General features: G+C 35.9%; 2 protein-coding genes across 2 annotated transcripts; one reads left to right on the forward strand and one right to left on the reverse strand.

Moving 5' to 3' along the window:
• Positions 1-3070: 3070 nt before the first annotated feature.
• On the forward strand, positions 3071-3490 carry LOC130736676 (zinc finger A20 and AN1 domain-containing stress-associated protein 12-like). The gene has a single exon (XM_057588478.1). The coding sequence runs from the start codon at positions 3071-3073 to the stop codon at positions 3488-3490; it is 420 nt and encodes a 139-aa protein (XP_057444461.1).
• A 1609-nt stretch (positions 3491-5099) lies between these two features.
• LOC130738452 (protein PSK SIMULATOR 3-like) lies at positions 5100-7143 on the reverse strand. The gene has a single exon (XM_057590431.1). The coding sequence runs from the start codon at positions 6755-6757 to the stop codon at positions 5318-5320; it is 1440 nt and encodes a 479-aa protein (XP_057446414.1). The 5' UTR covers positions 6758-7143; the 3' UTR covers positions 5100-5317.
• Positions 7144-11080: the final 3937 nt, after the last annotated feature.

An 11080-nucleotide genomic window follows, 5' to 3' on the forward strand; every position in this document is an offset into this window, starting at 1 on the left:
GTGAGAGACTTCACTGATGTTTTTCCTGGCGATGTACCTGGATTGCCGCATGTACGCGACATCGAGTTTGCTATTGACATCGTACCGGGAACAGGGCCGATTCGATTGCACCATATCGTATGACACCTGCAGATTTAGTGGAATTGAAGTCTCAGATAGAGGATCTTCTGTCGAAAGGATTTATCCAACCAAGTGTTTCGCCTTGGGAAGCGCCGGTCTTATTGGTGAAGAAGAAGGATGGGAGATCTAGATTGTGTGTCGATTACCGACAACTTAACAAAGCAACCGTCAAGAATAGGTTTCCGTTACCTAGAATTGATGATTTGATGGATCAACTTCGAGGAGCTGCGGTATTCTCAAAGATAGACTGAAGTCGGGCTACCACCAGATCAGAGTGAAGATTGAGGATATTCATAAGACTGCATTCAGAACTCGCTATGGACACTATGAGTATTTGGTGATGCCATTTGGAGTGACAAACGCACCTGCTCTTTTGATGGACTACATGAACATGATTTTTCATACATTCTTAGATCGATTCGTCGTGGTGTTTATTGACGACATTCTAATTTACTCAAAGGATGCTAAGGATTATGAGGAGCACCTGCGTCAGGTTTTGCAAGTGCTGAGGGAGAAGGAGTTGTACGCCACCCCTTCCAAGTGCGAATTTTGGCTTGAAGAAGTCAAATTCTTAGGAGGATGGCTTACATTGCCTCCGAGATTGTCCCCATTCTAAGGAGATCTGGTTAAGGTCAGGGTGCGCTTTCTATACTGCTTTCTGTGAAACAGACTTTTGGAAGTGGATAGAGGATATGGTGAACTATTCGGACGCTGCAAAATTAGTCCATATTTTATGGTGGGTTTGGCGTAGAAGAAATAGCATAGTTCTGGATGATGAAGTTTGGACTATGCACCAAGTTCAGCTTCAGATTATGAGCACTATACCAGACCTTGCTTATTGGACCGATGTCGACGTGGTGCCGCGCACAGCTCCTGGCTTTGATGTGCCACCTTCAGGTTATATAGCGCTGCATGTAGATGGAAGCTTTCATCGTCCCTCATCGGTTATGAGTTGCGGTGGTTTCCTCAGTGATCATACCGGTAAATGGATTGATGGTTTTGCAAGTTGTGAAGGTGTTGGGGAGGCGTTTGTAAACTCATAGTGCACTCTGATTGCTTGGAAGTAGTGCATGCTCTCTCGGGTACTAGATCCCTGAACTTATATTCTTATGCAGCATACTTAGCAGAGGCAAGGAGCTTACTCAACCAGGAGTGGGAAGTGTCCTTTCATCCTGTTCCCCGTGAAAGGAATGTGCCCGCGGACGCTCTAGCAAAGATGGGGTAAAGACTTAGAGTTAATTACTCTTCTTGGACTACTCCTCTTGCTGAGATTGCCCCTCTTGTGGGGTGTGGCTAGTTTCTTTGTTGTTTTGTTTCGTTTTGTCGTTGTTTCTTTTTTCCAAGTACCAAAAAAAAAAAGTGTAATTTGGTAATTTTCTTTAAAAAAAAAGTGTTATTTTGAATTTTAAAATTTATTTTGATATGATATAATGTTAGTACCCTTTCCGATGAAGAAAAAAAAAATAATGTTAGTTAATAATTACAATCAAGAAAGAAGCTCTGTCTGAAAAAAGGGGGCCAGTCTGCTACTATTTTTTTTTTGAAAGTCAGTCTGCTACTATTACTTACATTTAATTAAGTTATAAAAGTGTATTAAATCTTGTGCTTTTTTTTTATAAACATCTAATCATTTGTAAAATATTTTTTACGGAAAAATCATTTGTAAATGTTAAATCTGAAGTAGATTTTTTTTGAACGTAAATCTGAAGTAGATTTTTTTTGAACGTAAATCTGAAGTAGATTAGATTCTATATATATATATTTTTTTGATAGGCAGATTAGATTAGATTCTATATCATGTGCATATATTTGCTTGAATATTTAGAGTTCACAAATACGGTATTGGGGTATAGAAGAATGGATTTAGATCTGTTAAGTGAAATATTATGTTTTTCTCTCTTCACAAATATTTATAAGATCGATCTCACATATTTAATATATGTGAAAAGAGATAAATATAAAACTTTTTTGAACATAAATATAAAACTTTAATATGAGAAAACATGAATATATCATAATCCATAGAACAATATATTGACGTTGAGTTGATTGCTACCAATCATTCAATCAATGACTTTTTTTTTTTGCTTCATTGGAAAAACATTCAATCAATGACTTTATCTTCACATCCATTTTGTAAAGGATTTAATTAAATTAGAAATTGTATAAATTGAGAGGCAAAATATCTTCTATTAATAATATACATTTCATTTTAAAAAAAAGATAAAATATATATTTAATATTTTTTGTTTTGTTTTAATTTGATGATAAATGGCAAGTACTATTATCTCAACGAGACATGGTTTTTTGGGTACATGTACATCGGAAAGAAAAACAATGAGACAAGGTTTATGTAAATAGTCCTTGGTAAACAATTTCTATTTATAATTTTAAAATTTACAAATTTAAATTAATAGATTTTTACGAGGAAGTGATTAAATTGATAGATACAATTAACACTTCAATAAAGTTACGTAAATTTCTTTCTATAATTTTTCAAAATTTAAAAGAGTGTTATTTTTAAACTTGTATATATTTCCTTGATAGTTATTAATTTTAATGTTTCTATTTTAATTTTTTTTTGAAACTCAATGTTTAAATCATACAGAAACGGTTATATAACTGCGCCAGTAAGTTAATAATTGTGCCTATCATTATTAAATCTGATATAGATAAACGAAAGATTTCCTAATTGGATTTACTTTTTTTTATAAGCTCCTTATTGGATTTACTTTTTTTTATAAGCTCCTAATTGGATTTACTTAGATGGATTTATATCAAATATTGTTTGTTATATTAATGATGAGATGAGATACTACTTCTTATTTCATACCATTGTTCCTTATAAATTAACCCCCACCCCACCCCCACCCTCACCCATTCAATCATTCAACAATTTCAATACTACTTTGAGTTATTCACGTACAAACCTTTTCTCCAATTACTTGTGATGGCTCCAGCACTTTGTGCCAATGGTTGTGGTTTCTACAGCTCTGCTGCAACCAACAATTTTTGTTCAAAATGCTACCAAGATCACTTGAAGGAACACTGTACTTTTGAGACGACTCCTATTGATGATTTGGGTGATATCTGTGCTAGTCTTACTGCTATTAGAATTCGAGTCACAGAGACCAAGATGGAGACAGAGTCTACAACTACAAGCATAAGGAAGAAGACAAATAGGTGCAAGAGTTGCAACAAAAAAGTTGGACTAACGGGGTTCGAGTGTCGATGTGGGGATGTGTTTTGCGGTAGACATAGGTATCCAGAAGAACACTCATGTGAAGTAGATTTTAAAAAGATAGGTCGCCAAGTTTTGGCGAAACAAAATCTCAAATGCATTGGTGATAAATTAGAATATAGGGTTTAGCAAAGTTGTAAATCAGTTTTCAATGATTTTTTATTATTTTCACAGAACAAGATTTTTATGTAATGTTCTTTGTGAATTTTTCAATGATTATCAGTTAATGTTATTATATTGCTTTCTGATTGTTAGTTTGATTATCTACTTTATTTACGCATATCGAATATTGAAAACAAAATTCTTTTTCTTGATGGGTTATTCATTCGGCATTACTTTTTATTTTATTTTATTAAACATTGCTTTTGATGGGTGATTATATTACACATTCATAATAACTTCAGTATGAAAACCTTACTAAACTGCTTTTAAGTTCTTTTGATGATATTGTATTTTCAAGATTTTAATATTTAAATAGAAAAATGATTTGATTTCTCTTTTTCTTTTCTTTTCTCTTGGTTAGAAGGAGAGGCTTAGGGCTAAGCCTTGGAAAACAAATGGTTAATTAGGTCAAACCTGGCGAGGGAGAAGCAACTCCAGCGCAATCCTAGTTAATCAAGCTTAAACAGTCTTTAATATGAGAACTAAACAAATGAAAATTAACAGAAAAACTATGCCCAACATGGTTTTAATATTCTTTCATGTATGCATAATTACATATTATCATCTCCATTGAGATACAAAGGGCCTTTAAACTTGGATTTCTACATTTATTTGGACTGACTTGGAACTGGGAAGTGCACTTGCATTTGGTATCATGTTTTGGCCGGCTTGCATCATGTTGCCACAACCATATGGGGGCATCAACAGTCAAATACATTGAGAACCCCTTCTCATAGATCTCAAGATATCTTTAATTCATGGGAAGAAAAAAAAATATATCCTCAATATAATTTGCTTTCTCTTTTTCTTTAACTTGTTAAGCACTTCTTTCCTATTCGAGGGCCTTATTTAGAGAGAGGGAGAAATTAAAAAAAAAAACCAACTTTGATTAAAGTCTTGTGCCATCTTTATTTTGATTAACTACTCAAGTGTGGCCAAATGAAAGGTAAGAGTGTGAATATGGGGAAAAAGCAATTATATCCATTCCAATATAAATTAAATAATAAAGAAGTATACAAATAGTCGTTCAGCCAATGATGTTCAGCAGGGCCCTGGAGTTTATAAAATAATTGAAAAAAGGGGTGACATTTACTGGAAATTAAAACTAATTGGACCACTTGTTATATATCTATGAACCTGTTATCTGTGTCTGGCATCTTGACGTTTTGGGCCGACCAGAACACTACCTGACTAACCTAAGTTTTTTCAAAGAAATGCTAGCATCACATTGATTTGAACACTCTCAAACACAACCTAACTGGCCTAAGTTTTACCAATATCCTCAAAGAAATGCTAGTATCACATTCTCTCAAACGCACTTCATCTCTGATTGGCTTATTTATTTGGAAAGTCAACAAAAAATTTACATGTGAAATAAATGTATTGACTTTTAAAAGTATAAACAAATCACAAAAAAATTATTTAAAAGAGTGTGTTAATAACACTCCTCCTATCCCCGATTTCATATTCCAACTCTAAGGCATATTTGCTTTCCAGTTTTCATCACGGATAACAATGGTCCAGAAAATAACACATAACTGTACCAATATTTCCACATGATCATGGACCGCATGAATTTGGAAAGTCCATGCATTTCTTTGATATTTTACTCAAAACTCATATATATCTTTTTACATACATCTATACAGACCATGTTAGAAGCAAGGATGTGAATTCACTTCAATAATCTAAAATCAACCACCATAACACTTGATACAGACAATGAGACAAAATTAGCACCCTCATCATTAAAGCAAAAAAGAAAAAGAACAAAAATAAAAAATCCTCATCACCTTAGCTGAGTTTCTGCAAGCTTGACAACTCATTAAACTTTGTACATTCAAACAATGCCTTAGCAGTCATTTCCCTCTCAAACCTCCAAACATAGTTCAACCCCACAAGCAGCTCAGTTATAGCAGCTTCTGTCTTGTCCTTGTTTGCAAAGAACAAAGTCTGCAACAGCAACACATTAGTCTTGGCAACCAACCTCTGATTCTCAAAGCTCCTTTCACTCTGCCACCTAATCATGTTATGTGCCAAAGGTGACAACCACCCAAGTATCCTCCCCAAAGCATCTTTCCACTCTGCAGCAAGCACAGGATCACAAGCAGAGAATCCAACCCCTTTCAATCTAGACCTTAAACACAACCTTATGCTGCTTGGTAACATAGCATACAAATCATCCCTTGCATCCACACCAACCAATTGGGGTGACTTAATCATCTTCTCCATCACAATTATCAAATTAGCATAGTGCAAAGCAAGAGCTGAAGCTCCTAAACTACCTAGTGGTGGCTTCAAAACCTTGCAATTGGACTCAAAAAACCCAATTCCCAAACCCTCTTTTTTCTCATCAGCCTTTGAACATTCCAACGGCCCAGATACAAATGAAGAAGAAGAAGAACAAGTGGGGTTATGATTATGATGATCAGAGGGATAAACAGTGGCAGAAGCTGATAAGCTTCGAGACAAACAAGGTACACGGTGTCCGATTCCAAACACAACCTTAATCCTCGCTAACAGAGTGAAACATGATCTTGCAAGCAACAGAACAACCCCATCAAAGCCTTTGCTCCACAACGATCGTTCCTTGAGGCTCTTCACCTCTTGTTTCCGCCAGAAAATCTTCTGCTGGAGGTCAGAAATTTTCTGGTGATCCTTCACGGCGGAGAACGGTTCAGTGTCGGAACCGCTGTGGTGAAGTGCTTTCCTCAACGCGGTTTCCAAGAGCGATAGCTCGTCCATTTCTCTGTGCAGCGTTGCCGTGAGCGTCACGTAACGCTCCATTCTCTTGTGCTTGGCTTCGATCTCTCTGGGGGTGGTTATCGTCCACGCGTGCGGGTCGAGGCCCGAGTCAGCGAACTCGGCGAAGACTCCGGGGAACGATCGGAGAGCGGGGTCGCGGCACTTGCGGCTGAGGCGGGAGACCGACTCGGCGGTGTGCCGGAGCGAGACGGCGAACTCGGCGGCGGAGAGTTTAAGGAGGAGCGACTCGTCGCCGGAGATGAGCTTCCAGACTCCCTCGAGTGACACGGCGTCGTTTCGGAGGCGGACGACGCTGGCGTCGGAGAGGGACTGCCAGAGGTGGAGGAGCTTGGACATCACGCCGGCGACCTCGAAGGCCAAAACGGCGACGCGTTTCGGCTTCGGCGACGAGTTTGAGGGTCGCGCGGCGGCGTCGAAGCTGTGTGATAACGCGGTTTTCACCCTGATGAGTAAAGTCTCGAAGGCCATGGAAAAAAGTGATTTTTCTTGCAGGGAAGAGGAGAGAATCGATTTTGGAGAAGTGGGTCGTGGATTTTTCTTGGTGGGTATGTGGATTTGGATGGGTTTTGAGGTGGAGCTAGATAGTGATCACCATGTGTTTGTGAAATTAGCTGAAAGGGAAAGAAAGAAATAATGAGAAGATTGATGCTGTTGTTACTGAGATGGAGAAAGAAAGGGAGATAAGGATGGGAGAGTGTGACGGCAGAATGTGTATTAGACAGAGAGGAGGAAGAGCTAAGTGTGGTTAAAGTATTCAAAGTTTTGAGTTTAGACCCACATGCTATTTGTAGTGGTGGAGTGTGATAGATTTTTTTGGATGAATTTTAAAGTTTGGGTGGTTCAGTGTGATCATGACATGCATCTAGATGGATAAATGGATTATAGAGATACTCATTGTAACATAGCTTTTATATAGGCGGTAGAAATTGAACATGTAACATTCCCTTTTATAAAAATGGCTAGTCCATGTCAACTGAGTCGATATAAAATAATCCACTATGATAGATTAAAAAAATTGTTAAATATTGAAATAGTATAATTTACTATTTAACACTCACTTTAACTGTGGTTTTGGACCATCACAAAGTATGTTAATAGTCAAAAACCACCACAAAAGTGCATTGTCTAAAAGTAAAATTGGTTGGCAATGTTGTTTGGATGTTTGTGAATCACAACTTGTAATAGATTGTGGCATTAGATTTAGAGGGTTGGTATTGTGTCCATTCTGGTTATGATTTCAGTCGCTCCAAAAGCGCGTAGAAGCTTCACTCATGATGAAGCTATTTTTGATTTGTAATGGTGTTTAAGGTGTGGGGAATGTGGGGAAAGGGAATTCATGCACTTGCTTTGTTTATTTAGCTTTTTGGGTTTAATTCAATTCATAAATGCTTTTGTTTGTATTATTGATTTCCAAGTCGGTCAAAGAGGCCTTTTCTATAGTGTTTGGACGCATACAGAACCACTTTTTCTTAGATGTTGTTACATTGATTTTACAAGGATAGAATTAGAGGGCCATGTTATTGTTGGCGCTTTCTTTTTAAAATTTTATGCTTTTGTTCACATTTATTTGTTTGTTTCTTTTCTATGATTATCTGCGTTGGCTAAGATTTATTTCTCCTCTTACATGCAACGGACATGCCTTATTAAAATTGGAATAAGAAATTACACTTGACTGTTTGATGATATCTCAGACTAATAGTAGTGATGATCAGCTATTAGATGCTCAAGTATGTGGATAAAATGATTTCAGTCATCGTTGATTCAAGATTCTTCATGAATTCCATTGACTTGCACTACTTATATCTTTATACTTAAGAGAGGTCCAAAGTCCACTATGTTTTAGCAAATTCAATTATTTAAAGATTGGGAAATCATTATGGAAAATAAACATTGTATATACCTTTAAATTCCACTATAATTTTCCGGTTGAAATGCTTGTGCAATAGTTTCTATTAATTAATGTTTACATAAAAAAAATCACATGCACCCTCCTCGAAAACTTTGTTTGAGCAAGTCGTAAACATTTATATTATGATGAGATTAGCTCTTCTAATGGAAGTATTTTCCATTTACTATAATTGAACCGAAATCATATTAAATGAGAATTAAACATGTATCACATAAATTAGTATTAATAGTTAAAGCTTATATTATTAGAATGTGGTGGGTTTGAACAATGTAGAACAAATAATTATGTGGCAAACAAGTAATGTGTCAATTTTGAGAAAGCAGTGTGCTTTGTGCGGTTAATTGATCAAGTTTGACGAATAGTTATGAGGTGGATGTAGGCAATAAGAACATGTAGATAGTGGCGTAGGCCTAAAAAATGGTACATTAAGAATAGCATAGACAGTGCAGATTTTTGGTGGTGGAAAGAAAACCCCTCCACTAGCTCACTCATTCACATATCGATCACATGCTTAGTGGGAAGTGTGTTGGCCAGGTTGGTAGAATTTGGGGTCATCAATGATTTTTTTTATCTAGATTAATCCATTTTTTCATGCAGTTTTGGGATCTTAAGTTTTGAGGGAAAGTCAATTTGAACAAGCTGACAATGTATGTGAAATTAGAGTGAAGACACTGAAGAGGGATGAAGTAAAAGATGGGTTATTCTCCAACTTGATCATGGTCTCCAAAGTTTATTTTTTAATCTTTTTAACCTGTGCCTTGTCTTTAACCAACCAATGGAAGAGTAATGAAGCATTTCTATGTTGAGCTGTCGGAAAATGAATAGCATCCATAAGCACCTCCTACATTGATATTGGTGCCTTAGAGAGAGAGAGCAACTTCATGCATTCCCTCCATCTTTGTTTAGTCACATAGAATTTCTTTTCTGGTTCAAGAAAGACAGACTGCCAGTTCTATTATTACTATACACCCTCTGCACATGGGACAAAAACTTGTACAGAATGATCATAAAAATGAAAATAACCTTGCATTGTTGGGAACTTGGGATTCAAAATGTTTCTTCATGTGTAGACAAATTGGTTTGAGCTTGCCTTTGGCTTATATACATGTATATTCTTTCTCAAATTTACTATCATGAAATTTCCCTCAATGTAATGTGTGCATCTACTTAATTTAACACCCCCCCCCCCATAATAGAGAAAAATAGAAATATAGTTAATAATTAGTGTACCACTAATAAACAATACATATCACTCTCACATATTAACTTTTGTCAGGTTAAACTTGAATTTATCGGAAAATTAGTTCAGATGTGACAATTGCTCTTCCATATACATGATTTATAGCATTGTTGTCAATCTCTAGAGATATCTCTTAATCTCTTACGAGATTACAATATCACGTACCAAAAACGAGACTAGCGGGGGTAATAACTGTTTTTTCAAATCTCGGCTGATATCTCGAGATATCCCTTAATCTCGTGTAATATCGCGAGATTACGAGATTAGCTTGTTTTGTTGTCAAAAAAATGTTTTGTCTAAGGTTATTTCAGTCATTTGACCCAAAAATTTTAGGGTTTTCACTGGTCTCAGTCGTTCTTGCCACTCAACTCATTCGTTCTTTGCACTTCTTCTCTCATCTCTGCATGCGCAGCCTTCACTCAACCTCTCGCGCAACCACCAACGCAACTTCCTCCTCATCCGACGCGGCTTCCTCCTCCTTTTGATGAAATCCAATATGATGATGAATGGATAACTAAAGAGGTAGATGTAGAGGAGAATGATATTAATGGTCATAATGATATTGTGGATATCATTGAATTAGTTTAAGACAACATTGAGAATTTGGTTCTTGATTCTAATGTTGGATGGTCTAAGTCTATCTCATCTGAGGAAGAACTTGATGGTGATGATGGAGATTATGATTTTAGTTGTTCTAAATTCGACGGTGTAGTAGGATTTTAAATTTGGATGACTAGTGACTTATTTGTTCTTGTTTTAAGTTTATCGTAACTTGTATTGATGTTTTGTTAACTTTTTATGACTTATGTACCTTAGGTTTGGATATTTGGTAATTTTATGCATGATTTTAATTGTCATTGTTGAATAATTTGTATAAATTTTAGTACTATTAGTGTGACTTAATCATTATTATAGTTTTAAAAGTATTATTTTTGCACGAGGTAATCTCTTACGATATTACGTTACGAGATTACCTCCCCTCCATGAGATTAGGTAATCTCTAGAGTTTGACAACCATGATTTATAGTCGCATTATCTATTAATATGAAACTTCAATTAACACAACAATTCGCGTCTATGACTGAATATTTAAAACATGAAGTACGTATAACTATCTACATTTAAAAACTAGCTTATAAATGGGGATTGATGATTGCTCTTTCTTAGCTAATGACCTATTTAACTATATTTCAAATCAATGAAATATGATTAATCTTATCTATAGTTGCATGAAATTAAGAACACAAGATGTGCACTGAAAGAACAACAAAGTTAACTTTGCTAAAATCCCAGAGAAGTAGATCTCTTCAAGTAAATTTCGGAAAAAGAAGCCTCCCAATCTTGCATTCGTTGACCAAGAGCTGAAATATTATAACACATGTCATGTGATGAATGGCTTATTTTGACCCGATCCTTCTTTGTAATCAAAAACAGATTTTGTTGTGACCAAGATAATGAATCTTAGTCAATCAGCATTCAATTACAACTATAATGAATGCAAGATAGTGGCTGAAAGACAAAGAAGATGGATTTTAACTTGTCGTTATGTATGTGATGCAATGAACCAGCACTCCATTTGCAAAATCTAAGAAGATGTTAGATTCTCTACCGACTTATTGCCAAGTACCGAAGTACATCTTGA

The sequence above is a fragment of the Lotus japonicus genome, chromosome 2 (assembly GCF_012489685.1).
Source record: "Lotus japonicus ecotype B-129 chromosome 2, LjGifu_v1.2".
NCBI classification, from domain to species: Eukaryota; Viridiplantae; Streptophyta; class Magnoliopsida; order Fabales; family Fabaceae; genus Lotus; species Lotus japonicus.